This window comes from Rhincodon typus, chromosome 19 (assembly GCF_021869965.1).
Source record: "Rhincodon typus isolate 14 chromosome 19, sRhiTyp1.1, whole genome shotgun sequence".
NCBI lineage: Eukaryota > Metazoa > Chordata > Chondrichthyes > Orectolobiformes > Rhincodontidae > Rhincodon > Rhincodon typus.
The window spans coordinates 37,475,975-37,499,711 of record NC_063350.1 but is presented as its reverse complement, the minus strand read 5'-3'; the positions used below and the strand labels follow the sequence as shown (position 1 = coordinate 37,499,711).

Here is a 23,737-nt window from a genome sequence, read left to right as displayed (position 1 = left end):
TGAAGTGGATGTGCGATTCCAAACAAGCATGAATCTATTTGTAATACAAAAAAAATGCAGCCATACTCCCGTGCAAAAGTAAAAAAAATCACATGACACCAGGTTATAGTCCAATAGATTTATTGGAAGACACAAGCTTTCAGAGTCTCACTCCTTCAGGTGACACTTACACCTGAAGAAGAAAAGAGACTCCGAAAGCTTGTGTCTTCAAATAACCCTGTTGTACTATAACCTGGTACTGTGTGATTTTTTGACCTTGTCACCCCAGTCCAACACCGGCACCTCCACATCATACTCTTGTGCATACTGGAACACTTTTGATAGTATTCTGTAACTCCAGTTTCCTTATCTGTGCACTTAGCATTATTCCTTAGCATTCCCTTCACACATTTTTTAAGACTTGAAACTTGTGAAAAATCAGTTGATCGGTAATCGAAAACATCATCCCTTTTGAAAATGTAAAATGTTTTAAGATCAATCATGGGTTGCAATGTGCAGGTTTTGTAAGTGAAAGTAAAACGTTATGTCACATCAGTCCAAAAAGCAGAACTTCAATTTTGTTTTAGTTTTATCAAGAAATGCAGAAAACTGAGCTGAGCCTTTTAAAAAAATTCAACACTCTAATATGTAATGATGTATCTGAAATAATTCTTTTGTAGAGAAATCAATGAGGAGTTATGGAGAATACATCTGAATCTCTGCATAACATCAAAGGGCTAAAAGAGAGGAAACAAACAATCGCAGTTAATTTTATCTCTACCTACCTGTAGAAGTCTCCTGCACACTTGCAGGTGAGTTAAGAGGACTTGATCAAGACACACATTTTCTGATGTCAGAGCAAGGGTTCCTGTTGCTTTAACTCCTAAATCTCCATTCTTAGTGAAAGCGTGCTGACTATTGCCTTTATTGTACGGACCAATCCTGTCAAAGATAGGGAGTGTAAGAAAAATAAATCGAAACAAAGCACAGTACAGATAACAGCTTGCACTCAAGTTAATATTTAAAAGGAAAAACCTCAAGTTAGGGTCATATTAAAAGGTAGCCGAATCAGAATGCTTTAAACTTGTGCAACCGAGTGCAAAAACAGTGTTAAAAACCCAAAAGAACTGTGGATGCTGTAAGTCTGAAACAAAAACAAATTGCTGGAAAAACTCAGCAGGTCTGACAGCATCTGTGAAGAGAAATCAGAGTTAATGTATCGGGTCTGGTGATCCTTCCTCAAAACTTCTGAGGAAGGGTCACCAGATCCGAAACGTTGTCACTGATTTCTCTTCACAGATGCTGCCAGATCTGCTGAGCTTTTCCAGCAATTTCTGTTTTTGTTTGTGGCAAAAATAGTGTTGTCTAATTAGCTAGTGGGACCAAAGATAAGGCATACAGTAATACTCCAAATTCTAAGCTATATCATATACAGTTTTACTGAGATTTTTTGATTGCGTAGAAATTTCCTGGATTCAATTTTCCTAGAAATGTCAGTACAGAAGGAATTCCATTGATACCTTCACGACAGCTTCACATATTTATTTTAATTCAATTTCTCTGCTCTTTCAGTCTGCCCCCTCTTTTTCTCAACTGGATGCATTTATCACTTAAACACTGATTATCTCTCTTTTAACGTATTCCATACTTCCATAATATTTTGTCTGAGAAAGTATTGTAGGCAGAAGTTTTCTGTCCAACTAAAGATAAGGCTAAAAGTAGTTACTATTACTTAAGGATAAATGGTGCAGCAACATTTGGAGAGAATCATGGTTATCAATGTAAATACTGAAACATTACTCTTCAAAATGATTCATACCGTAATTAATTTGGGGAAAAAAGGGCGATTCACCCTTCGCCTCTCTATTTTCGGAGCTTGCTGCTTTTGCCCGTTCATTACCCATTAAATTTAGCACAGGAAGTTATGTCCTGGCCTTGCAAAGTTAGTACACTTTAATAATGAAGATAAATGCATGAGTAGAGAGATTAGATTCTTGGGATGTCTGGATCAGTACTGGGGAACTGGGACCAAAGTCCTTGCAAGGCTGTTTGCTATTGCTCTTGGGGAGGATTTAAATTATCTTACCATGGGTTTGAGAATTAGGAAGTAATATTAGAGAAGAAAAGCGATTTGTCCATAAAGATATGAGAAACAAATAATATCAAAGTAGGAATTAGGTGGAGTCACAACAAGAAGGAATGCAATTAGGCCTACGTTGCATGCGCATGTATGCATGGAGTTTGGTAAATATTTCCTAATCAGCCTGATCGGAGATTCTATGACACAGCTCCAGAGTAGATGGAACTTGAACCAGGCCTCCTGGTCCAGAGGAAGAGATGCTACCACTGCATCACAAGGACCCCACGGAGTATGTTAGGTAAGTAGGTTGGTGAGATATAGATGGTAATAGCCTTGTGCAAACTTGATACTATGATAACAGACACTTAGATCTCAAAAAGGCAGGAAAAACTATTACTGAATGCAAGGTGTTCAGGAAATGTAAAGAGAAAAAAACCAAGGTCTGTGACAATACTAACAGGAGAATAGAATAATGCTCAAAAGAAAACATCCTAGAAGGTCAAGTACTGAAACTCTGGTTAGGTTATGAAATGATAGAGGTTCCATAGCACTACTGGATGTATTTTATAGGCTGCCAATTATGAGAAAGATATGGAGGAATAAGTTTACAAGGAAAATACGGGGAGTTGCAAAAATTAGAGTAGTTAGCCTGTAGATCAACTGTACTTGGATTTCTGGACGGTGTTTGATAACAAAGGGGCCTTCATTATCTTAATATTGACTGAGATAATACTATAAAATGAGTTTCTGAAATGTTCAGCCCAGTTTTCTGTATCAGGATTTCTCTAATTCAACACTGAGTGAGACACCATAAGTGAGAGGCTAGAAAACCCCAACAGGTCAGACAGCATCAGAGGAGCGGGAAAGTCCACGTTTCGGGCTGATACATTGACCTTCCCGCTCCTCTGATGCTGTCTGACTTGCTGTGCTTTTCCAGCCTCACACCTATAGAATCTGGCTTCGAGCATCTGCAGTCCTTATTGCCTCTAAGTCACTGAGTGAGACACTACTGGAACTAGTTCTGATGAATGAGGCAAATGAATCAAGCATCAGGACTGCAACATTTAGGGGACACTGATTGCAGTACCATATGTTTTAGTTTCGTTATGAAAAGAAGAATCCAGAGAAAAAATAACTAATTAGGGAAGGCAAATTTCAATGGAGTGAGGGCTAATCTCACTCAAATATTCAAAGCTTAGCAAGCAATTCCCTCAGTTATTCACAATATATATTAATAATTTAAATGGGAGAACTAAATGTAATATCTCCAAGTTTGCAGACAACCACAGAGCTGGATGGGTGAGTGAGCTGTGAGGAGGATGCAGAGATGCTGCAGTGTGATTTGACCAAGTTGAGTAAGTGCACAATTGCATGGCAGACAAAGTATAACATGGATAAATGAGGTTATCTGCTTTGGTAGCAAAAAACAGCATGGTGGATTATTACTGAATGGCAACAGATTGTGAAAGGGGAAGGTGCATCAATACCTTGTACATTAAACACTTAAAGTAAGCATGCAGGAACAGCAAACAGTAAAAGCAGCAAATGGCACGTTGGCCTCCATGGTGAAAGCATTTGTGTACAGGAGCTAAGACATCTTGCTGCAATTGTACTGATCCTTGGTGAGGCCAACCTGAAGGATTGTGTAGAATTTTGGTCTCCTTATCAGTGAAGGACATTCTGGATATGCAGGGAGTACAACAAAGGATTACCAGACTGACTCCTGGGATGGCAGAACTGACCATATGAAGAGAGATGGATCAGTAAGGCCTAAATTCACTGGAATTATGAAGAATGAGGGAGGGAACCAATTATAACATGACTAGACAGGGTAAAAGCAGGAATGATGATCCTCATGGCTGGGGTGTCCAGAACCAAGGTTACAGTTTAAAGATACTGGGTAGGCCATTTAGGACTACGATGAGAAATTTCTTCACCTCAGTGGTGAGTCAAAGGAATTCTTTGCCACAGAAAGCAGCTGGTGCCAAAACATTGAACTTTTTGCAAAAGGGAGATATAGTTCTTAGGGCTAAAGGGAACAAAGGGTATGAGGCAAAAGTGGGAACAGGGTATTGAGTTGGATGATCAGCCATAGGAGACGTGAAAGTCTGAATGGCCTACACCTCCAAATTTCTATGTTTCTACGTAATACTGTAATGAACCTACTGACTACCTTTAAAGATGGGATGGTTTGGATACAGTTAAGGTAACATTCCCCTGAGGGGAAACAGGGGGACAAATAAAGGCAGAGGCCTTTGCATAATGAAAAGGATAGAAAAGAAGAAGAAGAAAAATGTTGCACATTTCCAATGTTGGGTTGATAATACAATTGAGTCACAAAAGATTAGTGTGCAACCTCAAAATTGGCCAGTTGTTCCTAACCAGACTTCAAGAATAACAGATCCGACAAAAAGTTTATAACTTAAGCAGAACTTAACAATTTATTATTATTACTTTAACTTTGGTAGAGTGAGGATAAACTACAAGGTAATCTTATTAATGCCAATGATTTAAATCCTATCTTCTTTAATCATAAACCCCACTCTCACACAGAGACACATTGTTTTAGGTCATGATCCTACACACCCACTAGGACATGACTGAAAGGTTCCTCAAAACCCTGTATGGAAATTAAGGTCACTGATCTCAACATTTCCTCTGGAGTCTATCTTTCTCATGGGGATATATCTTTGATAAATGTTATGAAAAATCTTCTTAAATGTCTGCCACTGCATCTCTACAGAATTATGCTTTAACATCATGTTCAAGTTCATTTTAATCAGTTCTGCCTTTACCATTGTATTTGTATTTGCATTTATTTAAATTGAAGTTGCTAACCTTGTATCCACACCTCTCACCCTAAACTGATTTTTAAAATTATTTTAAGATTGTGGTTGTGGCTGGTTAAATCAGCATTTATAGTCCATCCCTAATTGCCCTAGAGAGAATGTGGCTGAGCTGCCTTCTTGAACTACTGCAGTACATCACAATACTTTAAGGAAGGAAAGTCAATGATTTTGATACAGCAACAGGCTTGGAAGAGAATTTTCAGATGGTGATGCTCACATGCATCTGCTGTCTTTGTCCTTTTAGGTGATGGAGTGTGTGGATTTAGAAGATACTGTTGAAAGAGCCTTTTTGAGTTGCTGCCGTGCATCATGTAGGTGATACATACTACTCCCACTCTGCATTTGTGATTGAAGGCTTTGTCCTGGATGGTGTTGAGCTCTTAGAGTGCACCCATCCAAGCAACAGGAGAGTATTCCATTTGTAATGCTGACTTCTATCTTGTTGATGATGGATAGAATATGGGGAATCAGGAGGCAAGTTACTTATCACAGAATTGCTAGCCTCTGACCTGCTTTTATAGCTATGGTATTTGTAAGGCTAGTCCAGATCAGTTTCTGTTCAATGACGTTCCCAGAATTTCAAAAGTGGAGGAATCAGTGATGATAATGCCATTGATTCTCAAAGGAAGTTGGCTAGATTCTCTCTTGTTCAAGACAATAAAATTCCATTATGTTGTGATCACTTGAAACATCACAAAGACAGGATGGAGGAGTGGATAGACATATGGCTTATGAAAAATTCATGCAGAGATATATGAAGTGATACATTTTGGCAGGAAGAATGTGGAGAATCTACATAGTCAAGTATTCAATTCTAAATGGAGCAGAAAGAGCTGCAATATACGTGCACAAATCATTGAAGATGTCACAGAATATTGAGAAAAATACTACTAATTAGGCATGAGGAATTTTGTGTTTCATGAATAGACCAAATGCAAAAGCTAGGAAATAATTGTGAAACTTCATAGAACACTGGTTCAATCTCAAGTGTAGTACGACGTGCAATTCTGATCACCACGTGTGAAGGCATTAGAGAGGAGTGAGAATGATTTCACGGTCAGGGGACTTCAGTGAAATGGAAAGACCAGAGAAGAGAATGTTGCAAGGAGATTCAATAGAATGGTCAAACTCATGAGTCTGGACAAATTCAATAGGGAGAAACCATTCTCTTTGATGGAAGGGTCAAGAATCAGAGAGCATTGATTTAAGGTGAATGACAAAACATGAAGGACATTTTTACACAGAGTGTCCTTAGAATCTGGAATGCACTGCTTCAGAATGTGGTAGAGACAAATTCAAAGGGAATTTGATAATTATCCGGGGAAAAAAAAATACAGGTCTATAGGGAAAGGATGAGGGAGTGGGACTAAGCTGAAGCCCTTGCACAGAACTAGCCTGGATCATTTTTTCTGTACTGTAACCAAGCTATGATTCCTTTATGCTTTATTTGTTAATTTGGTTACTCTGTTCTTTGCCCTGTCCACTCAGGTTAGGAATATCTTGTTTCCTGCATTGCACCATTTTTAACAACTTTGTCAGCAATTTTTGTTTCAGTAGAAGAATGCAAAAGCAAGTCTAAATAACAGCAAAGAGCATTAGATGGCCTACTGCAGCAACTTATGGCCAATTTTAATTTATACCTTTATGTTTCCATTGTTAATTTCAAACTTTTTGTAACGTGGAAATAAAGTCTTCCATTTATCCACACAAATCATTTCATAATTTTATGTATTTCTGCTAAAATGTATTATATATAGTGTTTTCTCAAATAGTAAAAATATAGAATTAAACTTTTAACCAAGATAACTAAGACAATTTCACAAAAATGATCTATTTGAGGTATCCACAGACAAAAATAACCTGAATAATTGAATTTGATTGTAGTGTTTCTATCGACCCCTCCCTCGGTAAATGCAATCCTGGTTTTTATAATCTTTCATCATAATCGGATCTGATGTTCATGGATATAAAAGCCCAAGGTATTTTAACTATAATCCCTCCAGCTCCATTCTGGTGAGCATGTGCTGCACCACTTTGAAGACCAATGTATCATCTCTCAGGGTTCAACATTGTGCTCTACGTGGCTTAATTTAGACTCTGCACAACTGAAGCATCACTCCCTTGCCTTTTTATTCTAATCCCCCAGGAAAGAAGAGCCAATTTTAAATTGCGATAGGGTTAGGGTTAGGGTTACTAACATTTAGTGATTCACATAAATGCACATTTAAATTGCTGGCTCCGACAGCTTTTAGTTTCTCACCAGTAAAAAAAAAAATTATTTGAATTGCTCAAATTCAAAGATCACAATTCCATCAAATCCCATCTGCCATAATTTCAAGACATGCTGAATTAGTCTATGTTCTTTTATAAATTGTTCACATCCACATGACTTAATGTGCTTCCTAATTTAGTGTCATTTACAAGCTAAAACACACAAGTTGTCTGTACTTTTATCTAGTACCTTACACAAACAATGAAAAGCTGTAATTCCAATTAAGATCTCTAAATATTACCACTTGTTGCATCATGTCCTATTAAAAGGGACAATTCTTGAAAATACATCATATATACAGCTATTTCAATCATAAAATATAGAACTAAACCTCCATCCAAGATAACTAAGACATATTTCAAGACAATGATCTGTTTGGGGTATCCATAAACTAAACTAAACCAAGCATTTGGAAGGGCAAATCAAAGCAGGACTTATACGTTTAATGGTAAGGCCCTAGGGAGTGTTGCTAAACAAAGAGAACTTGGCGTGCAGGTTCATTATTCCTTGAACGTAGAGTTGCAGGTTGATAGGATGTTGAAGAAGGTGTTTGGTACGCTTGCCTTTATTCGTCAGTGCATTGGGTATAGGAGTTGGGAGGGCATGTTGTGGCTGTACAGGACATTGGTTAGGCCACTATTGGAATACTGCTTGCAATTCTGGTCTCCCTGCTACAGGAAGGATGTTGTGAAACTTGTAAGCGTTCAGAGAAGATTTACAAGGACGGTGCCAGGGTTGGAGGGTTTGAGCTATAGGGAGAGGCTGAATAGACTGGGGCTATTTTCCCTGAGTGCCAGAGGCTGAGGGTGACCTTTATAGAGGTTTATAAAATTATAAGGGGCATGGATAGGGTGAATAGCCAAAGTCTTCTCCCCGCTCCAGGGATTCCAAAACTAGAGGGCATTTGTTTAAGGTGAGAGGGGAAAGATTTAAAAGGAATCTAAGGGGCAACTTTTTCCACACAGAGGGTGGTGTGTATATGGAATCAACTGCCAGAGGATTTGGTGGAGGCTGGTACAATTACAACATTTGAAAGGCATCTGGATGGGTATATGAATAGGAAGGGTTTAAAGGGATATGGGCCAAATGCTGTCAAATGGGAATAGATTTATTTAGGATATCTGGTCAGCATGGACGAGTTGGACTGAAGGGTCTGTTTCCGCGTTGTACATCTCTATGATTTTATGACTCTAATTGAATTGGACTGTAGTATTATAATTAGTTGGTTATGCATTCAAGAGGTACAACTCTATCTTGTTTGAAAACATGTTGTTGGCAATGAAAGCATAGCGTCGGGCTTCTAGGCATTTTTCATTTACCTACCTTTCATCCTTTATCCTAATGCTCCCAGAGCATGAAATATTATCTTCACTTGAATCAGTATTTAGGAAGTTGAAGCTTTCTAAGACAGTTTCAACAGTCAGACTGACAGTAGATGCACTTGAGCTGTCTTTTGCTTCTCTCTGTTTTTTAAAAAAAACAACTTTTAAAACAAAAGTTTAAATCAGTTTAAATTGTGTCATCATATCACAATTAATCAAAATCATTGCAGTATAAATTACACCCCTCAAGATCCTCACTCATTGTAGTAAAAATATGGTAATTTGTAGCAATGTGCAAGGTATTATCATGTTTAGACGATTAAAGTTTGTTCAATATGTCACAATTTGCTATCTGAAATATTATTGCTTAAATCTGGTGTTATGCAATAATGTACTTTCCTAACTAGCCTAATAGATTTATCAACAGCTGTGTTAAGAAAACAGATATTTGACCACCAGATGTTGAATAATATGAAACAGTAGCCTGGACCAAAATACTTAGAACATTGAGTCTTCTTTCAAACACATTCCAAATCTTTTCTCTGAGGATGTGGGGCATAATTGGATAATCAGAACTGGCTCAAAATTGTAATGTTAACCTACCCTTTCAGATGCTAACAGACCTGCTGAGATTTGAAACTTCTTTGGTTTAATTAGTTTTTCTTTCAAAGGTAAATTTGACTATCAAAACAAATTAGTTTAATGTAGTGAGTAGGCACGACCAAGTTTTCCTCAGAATACTAAATGTTGAAAATAGTTATTTTCCTCTTATGCTACCTTTGCTCAGAACAAATTCAATCCATCTTTTTAAAAAAAAAAAAAGCCTCCGAACCTCCAGTAACTCAAGGTAAAATACTGTTTAATAAATGGAAGCCTGGGAATTGCCAGAAGCAAGAAGAGAATCATCAACTGAGAGAACCAAAAGACACCTTAAAAGGTGGCAGCAGTAGTGGACCATTCAGCCCATTAGGATTTTTTTCCTGCCTTTTCCCTATAAACCCTTTATTTCCTTAATGATTAAAATCTGTCTATGTCAGTCTTACCATAAAGTTACAGTTGCATAGACAGATCTTCCTGAGTTTAGTCATAAAACCCTAAAGATTATAAAGAATCAAAATAAGTCATATCTAGGTTAAAGCACTCAAAGAAGAGCATGACACTTAAGCAGAAATTATGAATAAAACATTTGTTTAAATCAAGGCATGTATATTTTAGGTTGTTCCACTGTTTCATTCGAATAAACCTGTTTTATAGCCAGGAGAACTTTTCACACTGAGAATGTAACCACATTTATTGAGATGAAATAGCCCTGCTAGAAAATGCAATTGCAATTATTAATTAATTTTCAACACCAGCCCTGTGACCCTTCAGTAGTTCTGACAAAGGGTCACTGGACTCCAAACATTAGCTCTGTTTTTCTCTCTGCAGGTGCAGCCACAACTGCTGAGTTTCTCCAGCACTTTCTATTTTTGTTCCAGATCTATAGTGTCCACAGTTTTTTGTTTTATAATCCATTTTCAATGTTAGTCATATAACATGAGCATTTGCACAGTTGAATCTAAGCCCAGTTCCACAAATAGGCTTCTACTGACTACCAATAAATCATTAGACTCGTGTCATTTACCAAACAGAGAGGGGCCATTTGGCCCATCGAGACGATGCTCGCTCTCCTTGGAGCAATCTTCTCCATCCCATTCCATGTCTGACCCCTATTGCCCTGCAAGTTTATTTCCTTAAAGTGTCCATCCAATTTCCTGTAAAAAAATTTTGATTGATTTTGCTTCCACCAACCACCTTTGTGGGACATAACCACTTTCTGCATAAAATGTTCTTCTTCCTCATAATCCCCCTGCATCTCTTCAGCAAAATCACAAGTCCCTAGTCTTTGTACCATCAGCTACCAGCAGGCTTAACTAAGCCTGTTATTTCTCCACACAGTCTCCTTTGTTTCAAGAAAAACAATGCCAGCTTTTCCAACCTAATCTTGAAACTGGATTCATTCTGGTAAATCCCCTGTGCACTTTCCGAAGGAGCTTACATACCTTTCCTACACTTTAGTGACCAGAGCTGAATGCCACAATTTAACTCCATTTATGAAGCTAAACACCCCAAATGACTTCCTCACCAATCTCTCAAAATGTTCTACTAATTTCATAGATTGATGCACATGGTCCCCCAGATACTTCTGTTCCTGCACTTTTTAGAATTGAGCTAAATCTCACCTCTTCCCAATCTTTTTGTCAAAATCCAACATCTCTCTTAGCTATTTTAAATTCTATCAGCCACTTGCTTACCCATTCTGCTAATATATCCCTGTTTTGTTTCAGATAATTTATGTTTTTTTTGCCACTCCTCCAAGTTTCGTATCATTAGCAAATTTTGAAATGTTACTCTGTATTCCAAAGTCCAAGCAAATTACATGTAGCACAAAAAGCAGTGATCCTAGCATTAACCCTTGGGGAACTTCCACTGTGGTACGTTCTCCATTCTGAAGAACAACCATTTACTAAGTTCAAGGGATAGACAGACTTAAGCAATTGCCCAACCAACAGTTCAGATCTAAGCTCTACAGTCATGAACAATAAATAAATTGATCTGGAGGAGCAGGCTTTTCAAAAGTTCCTATCGTCAATAATGAAGGAACCCAGCACATCAGTGGAAAAGACAAGGCTGAAGCAACTGCAGCAAGCTTCAGCCAGAAGTGTATGATTCACGAGCCCTGAATATTACTATTCCGCCATAGGACTTGAGATGGGCTCAAGAATTGGCTGAGACTGCACCAAGCTTCCACTAGGATTGCCCAGTAAGTCCTGTTCAAAGATAGCAGGAAAAGTCCAATCTGGTCAATTACTGCCCCGTCAGTCTACCCTCAATCATAATCACATAATGGAATTATGTCATTAACAATGCCATCAAGTGAGTCACACTCAGCAATAACCTGCTTTAGAACATTCAATTGGGGTTGAATACTAGGCCACTAAGCTCCCGATCTGAATATCATTTTGGCCCAAATATGGCTAAAAGAGCTGAACTCCAGAGGTGTGGTGAGAATGATTGTTCTTAGTCAGCGTTTGACCATGAGCGGCAATGTGGTATTTTCCCAGATAACCATTCTTGCTAACTTGAGGTATTTGCCACTTCTGCCACCATGTGCTTCTGGGTAAAAGGTTAGTATTGGGTAAAGGCGATTTGAAACAGTTTATTGCTACTAATCTTCTTTTGTTTTTGCTTTACCTTGGGTCTGTCTAGTGATCAGTGTTTGAGGATATACTACCATAAAGTATCTATAGAAGAGCACAGTTTTCCAATAACACCAAAGTCTATTGAATGAAAAGAATAAGTAACAACTACATTTGGTCAGACATAATTACTAGGTCCTTCCTCTGTGCTCTCCAAAAGCTAAACTAGAACTCTTATGTCTACCAGCAGACTGCAAGGAGACAATGTAACATGAATAGTAACCTCTTCATAAGTATTACTTTATACTGCAACATCAAGGAGCCTTAGCGAAACTTATCAATGGGAATCAGGGAATACTCCGGTTGGAGTTGTACCTAATACACACAGATGACTGCTTGAGGTCAATCATATCAGAACAAGGACATTGCTGACAGAGTTCTGCAATGTCATGTCCTAGGCCTAAACATCTTCAGCTACTTTACCTTCTTACATCATGAGTCTTCAGCCAATTCAGTTCACTTCATGGGATAGCAAGAAACAATTGGAGGCACAGGTTACTGCAAAGGCTATGGACACTGCCACATTCTGGTGATAGCACCAAACACCTGTGCTCCAGAACTTACCACACCACTCTCCAAACTATTCCAGTTCAGCTACAACACTGGCTTCTACCTGACACTGTGGAAAATTGCCCAGGTCTCTCCTGTACACAAAATGCAGGACATGTACAACCTGCCAATTACTGCCCCATCAGTCCACTCTCAATCATCAATAAAGTGATGGAAAGTGTCATCAAAAGTTCCACTAAGCAACACCTGTTCATGGATGCCCAGTTTGGGTTCTGCCTGGGCTACTCAGCTCCTGCACTCGTTACAGTCTTAGCTCAAACATGGACTGAATGAGCTTTGGGGTGAGTGAGAGTGTGTTCCCTGGATATCAAGGCTGCATTTGATTGGGTGTGACATCAAGGTGTCCTAGTAAACTGGAGTCAATGAGAATAAGGGAGTAAATTTGCCACTGGTTGTAGTCACAATTAGCACAAAATAAGATGCTTGTGGTTGTCGGAGTTCCATCATCTCAGCTCAAGGACATCTTTACAGGAATTGTTCGGAGTAGTGTCCAAGGCCTAATAATCCTCAACTGCTTCATCAATGACCTTCCCCTTCCCCGAGCCCCCATCATAGGGTCAGAATTAGAGATGTTTGCTGATGAATGCTCAATGTTCAAAAACATTTGCATTCCTCAGATACTGAAACAGTCTATGTCCAAATGCAGGCAGACCCAAACAATATCCAGACTTGAGTGGAAAAATGATCAAAAACGTTCACCGCACACAAATGCCAGGCATTGACCACTTTCAATTAGAGACAATGTAACCATCACCCCCAGACATTCAATGGTTTTACTATCTCAGAATACCCCATTATCAACACTGTGTTACCATTGACCAGAAACTAAAGTGTATTAACCATATGAATACAATAGTTATGACAGTAAGTGAGAGAGTAGGATTACTGCAGCAAGTAACTCACTGGATTCCCCCAAGTCCATGTTCCACAAGGCACAACTCGCGAGTGTGATGGAATATTCCCAACATGCTTGGGTGGGTGCAGTTCCAACAATACTCAAAAATTTGACACCATCCAAAACAAAGCTGCCTGCTTGATTGACACCACATCCAAAAACATCCATTCCCTCCTCTACCAACGCTTAGTAACAACAGTGTGTACCATCTCCAAGATGCACTGCAGGAATTCACCAAAGATCCTTAGACAGCACTTTCCAAATTCATGACCATTACCACACACAACCTGGGATGCAAGGTATCTGGACCAACTGGTAAAACTACCCTAACCATAGGCAGCTTTTCTATCCCTTTCAATTTTCACACTATCCATGGCCTTCAATTTCTCTGCTTCCACCGATATTTTGTTAGCATCCGCTTCTTTAGTAAATAGTGATGCAAAAACTCATTGAGTTGCACCTTGAAGTAAATGTCACCTCCTTTGCCTCTAATAGGATAGACGGACAGAAGACTTTCAGGTTTCCTTTTATATTAACTGCCATCATATTCTCATAATCTATCTTTGACAGTCTTACTTTCATCTTCACACACCCCGCACCCACCCCCACCCCTTAACCTTGTGTTTTTGAGCTGACTTCGGATTTCTGACAATTAATCTGACGTTCATCATGCACATGCATCCTCCTTTTTTGTTTCTCCTTAGTCTTTATCTCCCTCGTTGTTCACAGAACCGCTTTTTGTCTTCCTTTTTACCCTTGTTGGAATGTACCTAGTCTGGATCTGAAGTATTTCTTTCTTAAAGATCACTGTTTTTTTCCAGTTTCATTTTACACTGACCTAATTCCTTCTCATGGAGATTAAACCTCTTCCAAATTAGAAGTTCTATCTTAGATTGTTCCTCACTCTTCTCCATTAACTTAGTCACTCTTATCCCAGTGCTACCCATAACTCTCTTGGTTCAGTTGGCCCCGCTCCAAATCCAGCAATGCCTCTTTTCTAGTTGGACCAAAAACATACTGGATGAAGGAAGTTCTAAACACATATCAGAAATTCCTTATCCCTCTTACACTCTAACATTATTCCAAATGATATTTTGGTAGTTAAGATGGTTTAGAAATAAGACTCTCTAGTTCTGGCGCATCTCTATAATTTCCTTGCAGATATATTCCTTTTTTTTTTCTCTCACTTTTTTGGAGGTCAAAAGAATAACATGCCCATACCCTTCCTGTTTCTCAATTTCAACCAAATGCACTCTATCTGTGCCCCCTCAAGCCCATCCCTTCTTTCCAACACTGCAAGTTGATATATTTCTGAATCTGGTTCTGCCCCGACCTCAAGTTTCTGGATGTGAATGTAATCTAGTAATACATTAATATTTCAAGAACACATTGACATCCAACTTGGAAATTCTGAATCCAAAATGATGAAAGCTTTACAAGCTATTTAAGGTTTGACTATAAAATAGGATGATTTTATTAGATAATGAAGTACTTTCCAACCTGTACTTTCCTGAAAATACTAAAATATTCATTTCAATATTCATTTATAAATAAAGATAATTGTTGGAGAAACACTAGCACCATACCTTCAGAAAATCTCTGAAATGCAGAATCTGCTGCTCTAGTCTTTGAAGTTCCCTGTAATTTCTTTGATCAGTCCTTAGAATAATTAATATTTCTTGCAGTATGGTCCCTATATTTACTGAAATAAATTCCATGCTTATGTTCTTTCCAGAAGACATTGAAGTGCTGTCCTGCTGTGTACTGAATACTGTCAAAGTTCTCTGTGGACCTAATGGTTTGGTAAGATCTGCATTCCTGATGTGGCCAGTTGAGTTCCATTCAGCATATTTCCCAGTACATAGCTGAAATCTGTGATACGGTTTGATGTGCAAAGCAGATGTTGCCGTTGCTGAACAACTTTGAAATTGTTTGTTTGGTATTGAATCTTTTTGAAATTCTCTTTGCTTTGGATATCTTGATTCTGCATAAGGTGATGGTACAGCCTTTTCTGTAGGGACTCCTCCTTGCAGGCTATAGGATAATTCCACAGATGGGTCTTGAATTGCTAATGTATTATCAGTGCAATGACTGTTTCCTTGTTTGTCTGTATTTGCATAGTTGTAAAATTTCTCATTCTCTGGTACAGATGACAAATTTGTATTGTGGTATCCATTTCCTAAGTGATTAAAGATAAAATGTCCTTTTGTTTCATTGCATAATAAAGGTAGTGTCTCCTCTTGTCCAATGTGCTGCTTGCGACAGAATAGAAAATAGAGGATTAATATATTCATTCACAAAGATTGTGTTAAGAAATCACCAAGTTATGTTATTGAGGTATTCACATTTGCAATTCATGCTATTTCATACAAGACATGTCAATACAAGACTATATCATACTGTCTACACTTAAGTGTCAACACCTGGCAGCAATTTCCCCTTATGATTAGTTTTTTTTTATCTTGGACTGCTAAAGGTTATAGAAGTGCATTGTTCATTGCAATGACACATTCATGTTGAAATACTCACAGAGAGGTACTTGTCCCTGAAGCTCGGTGTGCTGGGAGGTGTCCAGTTATACACAGAGCCTTTGCGACTTGGCAAAGAGAATTTTGAGATTGATCCAGATGTCACTGAGACTTCATCATTATCAAATGGACTGTGATAAAGCAAAGCGTAGGAGAGAAATTAAAAACGGGCATTGAAATACAAAAATTCGTTCTAGATTTCTGAATGATATTGCTGAAAGAATAATGTTTCATTTTGTCACATGTGTCTTATTTTCACTCTGGGGGAGTGATTACATTTGGGGGCGTACTGAAGGAGTGGAAGCAGGATAAAGTTAAACCACATACACCTGGATACAGTCAGGAAGTGGCCTCGGGTGCTGCCAAGTGCTGAGGCAGGCTGTTTGAAACATTCATCTCAGTTCTTTGCAAGTTCATCCTGGTTGTTTTCTTAAACATTAATCCTTCTTGTACTTACTTCTCATACCCCTTACTTAAGATGGTATCATGTGTGGTGACATTATACACTTTTCATTGTATTCCTGTGCTTCTGTACTTGAGTACATGTGACAATAAATCTAAATTCCAGCCACTTCCCAGGTCAATACATATAAACCCATGATCTGGCCCTCACTCCCATGTCCCCTCATAATCCCTATGCAAAATTAGTGACAACTCATAATAGGTAAGGCCCTGATCCATCACCCTTTGCCCCATACATTGTCCATGCCAATTCCAAATATCCATCGTAGGCAGATATCAAAATCCAAGCTTGTTTGAAACATTCAAAATACCTGTTACAGAATTCACTATATAAAATAATATTTCCATTCATGAAAGTCATTCAATACATTTAAATTCCCTGAAATATTTAACCTCTCAAAAAATCAAGAATTTCTATTCATAACCTCACATCAAAAGACAGTTAATCTTTTAATAACATATTTGAGCTGTGAATGAAACTGTAAATTTACATCACCAACGGTGAGAATGACAGGCCGTGGAAAGTAGCCAAGTATTAACAAAAGTTATACCAGCTACCAGCTCGGTGAACAAATCAAAAACCCAAGCTATAAGTCTTCTCAAAAACTTCAAATATAACAAAAGTACTTGGGGTCAACAAACAACTATTGAATATGCTAGAACAGCTTTTTTTTCACTTCTCATAGACACAGTTAGACTTAATAGTACAGAACTTGAGTAATGGTGAGAAGAATTAAGCTGTCAATGATTTTCATCATGCACTCATTCAGACTGATGAATGAATTCCAAATTTCAAAGGAAATAACAACTTGCACCACCTGAAAAACAGGGTGCTGATTGGTTGGCAAGTGCTCTTAATTGGCTGAGTTATCATCCATGCTAATACATCCCCAACATCATGTGGTATCTTATCAAATGATTTTATAAATACAAATACATGACATAGAATTTAATAAATCAGCCACATGTGAAAAATGTGACACAACAGTAAAGAGTTTTTTTTGTAAAACAACTCCCCAAATGATTTTCACTCAGAGATAGTAAGAACTGCCGATGCTGGAGGCTGAGATAACGCAGTGTGGAACTGGAGGATGACGCCACCTGGAAACTGGAGGAGCAGCACCACATCTTGGAAGCCTACAACCCAATGGCCTCAATGTGGACTTTACTAGCTTCAAAATCTCCCCACCCCCGTCCTCATCCCAAGACCAACTCTCCCTCTCATCCCCGCCTCCTTGACCTGTCCGTCTTCTCTCCCACCTATCCGCTCCTCCCACCTCACTGACCAACCCCACCACTACCAAACTGCTATCACCATCCTACCTACCTTACCCAGCCCAACCCCTCCCCCTATTTATTTCAGCCCCCTTCCCCTCCCCCATTTCTGAAGAAGGGTCCTGACCCGAAACATCAGCTTTCCTGCTCTTGTGATGCTGCCTGGCCTGCTGTGTTCCTCCAGCTCCACACTGTGTTACCCGAAATGATTTTGCTGCGTCAGATTAATTACTGAATAATCTGACAAAAACACAAGTCTATAGGAGTTTGAACAATGTGAGCTATGGAAAATCACGTGTGAATTATTGAGTGTGGCCTTTCTCAGCATCGGGAGCAACTCATTGCATTTCCAAACAAAGTTCTTGGCATTGAGATGAGCTTCTTATGAGACAGCAGTGAGATGCCTCTTAGCATAGATTTCAGGAGGTTTCCAATTTACAAACGTCCAACTTATGAACGCTTGTAAATATGAGCACAATCCCATTTATGGTTGTAATTTTAAAGATCCAGCAAACAAACATTTTCTGTACCTACAAACAGCTGTTTTTCATTGTTCTAGATTGTGTTCTGACTTGTGTACAATTTGACTTGAGAATGGACTCCAGAATGAAACCTATTCGCAACCAGGGGACTGTCTGTATTGTTTGTTGCCAGCCTCGTTAACTGCAAGGCCAAATAAGACAGGTCCTCTCCACCCCAGTTTAGGACAGTAGGACTGCATGTGGGAGGCAAGGAAAAGAAAACCTTCTGATGGCACTTAAGAGGCATTATAAATACATAATCGCATTAGTAAATATGTGTTCATTTCTCATCATCGTTAGCCATATGAGCATCTGTAATTTTAGCTGCAATTCAAGAAATTAAGGTACAGAGGCTAGCCATCCTTCGTGCCACACGATGTTCTAAATCTCCCTGAGCAATAGCTACCCTTTCTATAGTGCCACCACTAACATGAAACTTTATCATAATTGAATGAGAGAGCATCAGATATTATGAAGGCTCCCATCAGTTTGTAAGCTTAACTTCTATAAAACAGGAAAAACGTAAAAAGATCAAAGTGGTGAGCTGCTCTTACAGTTGGGATTAGACAGAGGATGCTGGCCTCAGCAACATCAAACATTGTCAGTGAAAGGTGACTGCATACAACGCAGTTCTATTGGGCAATGTTCACAAAGAAGTCCTGCTTGTGTTGCTTTGGTTAACACTGAAGCAGAGTAGGATGCTGAAGGTGCAGTTCTGTTTGTTCTTAGTCACCACAATGCTGCAGCTCTCATGAATCCTCAACATCCATCACATAGCTTTGGTGTCCAGTTGTCTGAAGCAGAAACCCAAGGATTAACCAGCATCCTTTGTCTACTGCTGTATGGGAACCTGATCCACTGTGGTTCTCCTGCATTTCTGCTGCATTATGAGGGCACCTATGACTGGAAAATCAATATTAGGAGACGGCTCCACACCCACTGGAGACTGATGCTTTGTCCTCAGCTTTCAGACACAAGTTTTTCTCATCCATTCATGTGGAAGCTGTCAGATATATACTGTTCAAGCCATTTGTCACACATACAGTGGGAGATTGTGTGTGTGGTAGCAAAGGACAGGACAAGTTAACAGCTAAATATCATGATCAGTTCCACCAAGTATTACTGATAAACATAATCACTTTGTTATAGAAAGGACAAGTCTTACTAATTTAGTTTATTGTGAAGTAACTAGGACGATTGGTGAGGATAGTGAGGGGATCTTGTCCACATGAATTTTAATAAGATATTTGACAAGACCCAACAACGGTTGACTGGTCAGAAAAAGAGTAAAGCCCATGGGATACAGGGGAATGTGGGAAGTGGGATCCAGAATTGGCTCGGTGACAGGAAACAAAGGGTAATGGTTGATGGATACTTTTCTGAATAGAAAGCATTTTCCAGTGCTGCTCAGTGGGCTTACAGTTGAGTCCCTTGCCATTTGTGGAATGTATTCATGATTTAGAACAAAGTGTGGGAGAATTTGGCAGAAGTGCTAGTGAAGAGGATGGCTGTCGACTGCAGGATAATATCAATGGTATAGTTGAGGGCAGAAAAGTGCAAATGGGATTCAATGCAGAGAACCACGATAAACACATTTGGGATTGATAAACAAAGAAAGAGAATGCCCAATAAACGGGAGGATATTAAAAGAAGTAAAGGAAGTGTGCATCCTTGGAATATATGTCCATAGGCCCCTGAGAGTGGCAGGGCATGTAAATAAGGTGGTAAAAACTGCATATGGGATGTTTTCCTTCAGCAGGATGAGATATTCAATACAAAAGCAGGAATGCAATACTGGACCTGTATAAGACAGTGTTTAGGCCACAGCTGGAGTTTTGTGTAAGTTGTGTTCACCACATTACAGGGAGGACATAATTGCTTTAGAGAGAGATTTCAGAGATGATTTATAAGAATGTTAATTGATCTTGAAAATTGCATCAATGAGTGAAGATTGAATAAGCTAGGGCTGCTTTTCTGAGAGGAGTTTAAAGGTGACTTAAATTAAGTGTATTAAATAATGATTGGTTTGGATAGAGTGAACAGGAAAGGCCTGGTTCCCTCAGCAGAGAAGTCAATTACCAGAGGAGCATGGATTTAATGTGATTGGTAAAAGAATTAGAGTACATGAGAAAAAGTTTTTCCACTCACAAGGTGGTGGATGTCTGTAAATCACTGTCCAGTTTAGTGGCTAAGGTAGATCATTTAAAAGGAACTGGATCTGCACCCAAAACACTGTAACCTGCAAAGCTATCGCCAAATGCTGCAAAGTGGAATTAGAAAAGGCAATTACTTCATTCAGCAGGCTCCGATATAATGAGATGATTAGACTGTTTCTGTGCCTTAACATTCATATGGTTCTGTCACATTTATGCATGTTCTTGTCTACATGTGTGCATAATTTCCATTGAGTATAAAACTGTGATCTCATAACCATCACAGTATTTCACAAAGTCTGTAAGAGCAGGAAATTTGGCGGATGGGATGTGTTAATTTGGCTGCAATAGATATTTTCAGTTTCCCAATAATGAGTTGATATAAAGATTAAGTCAGCTGTATTGCATTGCTGGCTTCCTACTTTCAATACATCACAATTTTTCTTTTACTTTTTCATTTTTGATTTGGAACTGAGTTGAAGTTGAGAACTGACCTTTGAACTTTGAACAGCAGCTTTTTTTTAAGAAAAAGGAGAGCAGAAAGACAGATATTTACTGTAGATAACTGTCCTAGAAAGAGAAAGATAAGGTTAATTACTGCTCTAAGGAAACGGTAGACGATTCAGCACTGAGATATTACTATTTTCAGGGACAGCTGATTGAATGTTGAATTGTCAATCAAGGGAGGTATGTTGCTGACCAACCAACCACAGAGAATGTTGAAGAAAAATAGAGAAAACAAAGGGTAAACTGATTCTGAAACAAATATAGAAATCGTTGGAGAACCTGACCAGGTCTGGCAGAATCTGTGGAGAGAAAGCAGAGTCTCCACAGACAACATGCTGAAGCTACTGGACCTAAGCCTCACCACTCACTTCACCTTTAACGGCCAAATATATGAACAGATCAACGGGACACCCATGGGAGCACCTATCTCCGGACTAATAGCCGAAGCGGTGATGCAGAGACTGGAAAGTACGGCCCTTCCGCTAATCCAACCAAAACTATGGATACGCTACATGGACGACGCCTTCATTAATATTAAACAGACCAAACTGGAGGAGACACACGAACTAATAAACAACACCCTCACCGGAATCAGATTCACCAGAGAAGAGGAGAAGAACAAACAGCTCCCATTCCTGGACGTCATGGTAGAGCGCAGGATAAATGGAGCATTCCTAACAAAGATACACAGGAAAGCCACACACACTGACTAAGTACTGAATTTTAACAGCAACCACCCTAACACACACAAATGGAGCTGCATGAGAACATCATTTAAATGGGCAGCAACACACTGCAGCAGCTCAGAACTACGCCAAAAAGAAGAAGAGTACCTCTTCCAGGTATTGAGAGACAGTGGATACCCGAAAAACTGGGTCAGAAGATGCCTTTAAACGAACAACACCAGGAAGATACTACATGCCCCGACACATTCATCACGCTACCTGACATCAAAAACACATCTGAACTGACCACAAGGCTCCTACGACCACTGGGCATCAGAGTGGCACACAAACCCACATCAACCCTACGCCAACTGCTAACCCGAACCAAAGATGCACTACTCACTATGGACAGGACCAATGTCATATACAAGATTCCCCTGCAGAGACTGTGACAAACACTACATCAGACAAACAGGAAGGAAATTAACAACAAGGGTACACGAACATCAATTGGCTACAAAAAGACATGACCAATATTCACTCATCCCTATCCACATGGATAAGGAGAACCATCAATTCAACTGGGACAACGCCAAGATCCTGGGACATGCAAAGCAGAGACAAGCACGGGAATTCCTAGAAGCCTGGTACTCTACTAAGAAAGGCTTCAACAAACACATAGAGCTCGACCTCATATACACTCCACTGCAAAGGAAAACCGGAAATGAGGTAATCCAGCTCAATGGACTCCAGAGTTTAAATAATAGGCGGGAAAACACAGTGGCGCTTCATCAGAGGCTGCACTGATGATGTTATCCAGCAGGGTAATGAAACATCTGCGAAACAACGAACCAGCTCAGCGAGCCAACCAGCCACAACACCTACAACCCGAGCTACAAATCTACTCTAAAACGTTAAAGCAGAGTCAATTTTTTGGATCTAGTAACCATTCTTTAGAACTCATTCTGACAAAGGGTTGCTGGACTCAAAACATTGACCTGATTCTGACTGAGTTTTGAGCAGCAGGCAGTTTTGTGTTTTAAAAGCTTCTGGACAGAGCTGCTTCTGTTTTACAACCCCTTTGGTTTCACTCCAGTTATCAACTTGTTGAATGTTCTGTGAAGAGAATCCCATTAAGTAAGAAGTCAATGGATAATTCTTGAAGTCTGCATCTTTGGAATTCAAACACAATATACTGTCCTATGAGATTGTAATACAACCCATTGACCAAGGATTTCATGATGGCCTGGTCTTCATCATTGAAATAATTATCAAACTGGCAAATTATGGTGATTTTATTTTATTTCTAATTTATCTCTTAACTGTGTGTGTCTGTGTGTGTGTGTGTGTCTGTCTGTCAGTCAGTGAATGGGGTTTATGATCAAAGAAGATTGGGCTTAGATCATAAATATTAATTAGATTGCCTTGTTTATCTGTGTTCTCTCAAAGTTACATTATAAATAACAAATTGTTAACTTTTGTTTAAGTTATAAACTTTTAGCACTGGTTTCATGATTGTTTAAAGGTGGTATGCACAAGTCCAGTTTGTAATTTCAGTTGTGTTGTACAGTTGTTATTGTGGAAATTTATGGCACAGGGAAGCAGACAGCTGTCAGTTTAGATCAAGAGGCAAAGACAAATTGGGATAGAGGTATTAAGTCAGGCTACAAGTTGAGACAAGTGGTAGTCAGTGTGGGTATTTGGCCATGAAGGAAGCAAGACATAATTAAGTGAGATGGGAGGCTGACCCATTGAGGGTTGCATGAGGTAGTCAAGGATGGTTTGGGGTGGTGGGGGAAAAATGCACCACAGGAAGGACGTGGTGTCTTGGATGACAGAGTGGTTGAAGGGTCATGGTTAAGAGGCTCAAATTTAAAGGTGATGGAAGAAAGGCGGGTTATGAATGGGTTTCAAGTGGACTGTAATACCTGTCTGTAACTGACCATTACTTCAAACTAATTGTGGTATTGTAAGGTGTCCAAATCTAAAAAGGAACAGTTTTAGTTATGGCCCATGGAAAGAGTAGAATACCTTGTTGCTCAGCAGCAGTATGTTTGAGAGTTATGAACATGAGATGCCTATATTGTCATGCCCATAGATCATAACCCTGGATCAGCTCAGAACCTGTTGAACTTTAATAACAATATGACATTTTTCTAAAAGAAAAAGGATGTACAGACAAAGATTTATTGCATTTGTGAATTCATTAACTGCTTGGAGAAAGAGACTCTGGAATGTCACACCTATGAGGTGTCAAAGAAGCTTCAAAGGGACCAAATGCTTTACAAACTGAACTATAATTCTCTGTATGTATCTCAGACTATAAATATGATGGTAAAGAAAACAGAGCAGCCTGGGCAAGAGATATAACTGTAATTTTCCCCTTTCAGGAATAGGGAGAAGGGTTAAAAGTGAGATTA

At 39.1% G+C, this 23,737-nt stretch overlaps 1 protein-coding gene across 1 annotated transcript in view; it reads right to left on the bottom strand.

Annotated features, from left to right (window-relative positions):
• LOC109912681 (RIPOR family member 3-like) overlaps positions 1 to 23,737 on the bottom strand; it is a 120,668-nt gene that overhangs the window by 32,219 nt on the left and 64,712 nt on the right. The window contains exons 12-15 of the mRNA XM_048608318.1: positions 15,736 to 15,865; positions 14,793 to 15,461; positions 8,504 to 8,643; positions 765 to 921 (exon numbers count right to left, since the gene is read on the bottom strand). Of these exons, the coding sequence (XP_048464275.1) occupies positions 765 to 921; positions 8,504 to 8,643; positions 14,793 to 15,461; positions 15,736 to 15,865 (1,096 nt within the window). The remainder of the gene's footprint in view (positions 1 to 764; positions 922 to 8,503; positions 8,644 to 14,792; positions 15,462 to 15,735; positions 15,866 to 23,737) is intronic.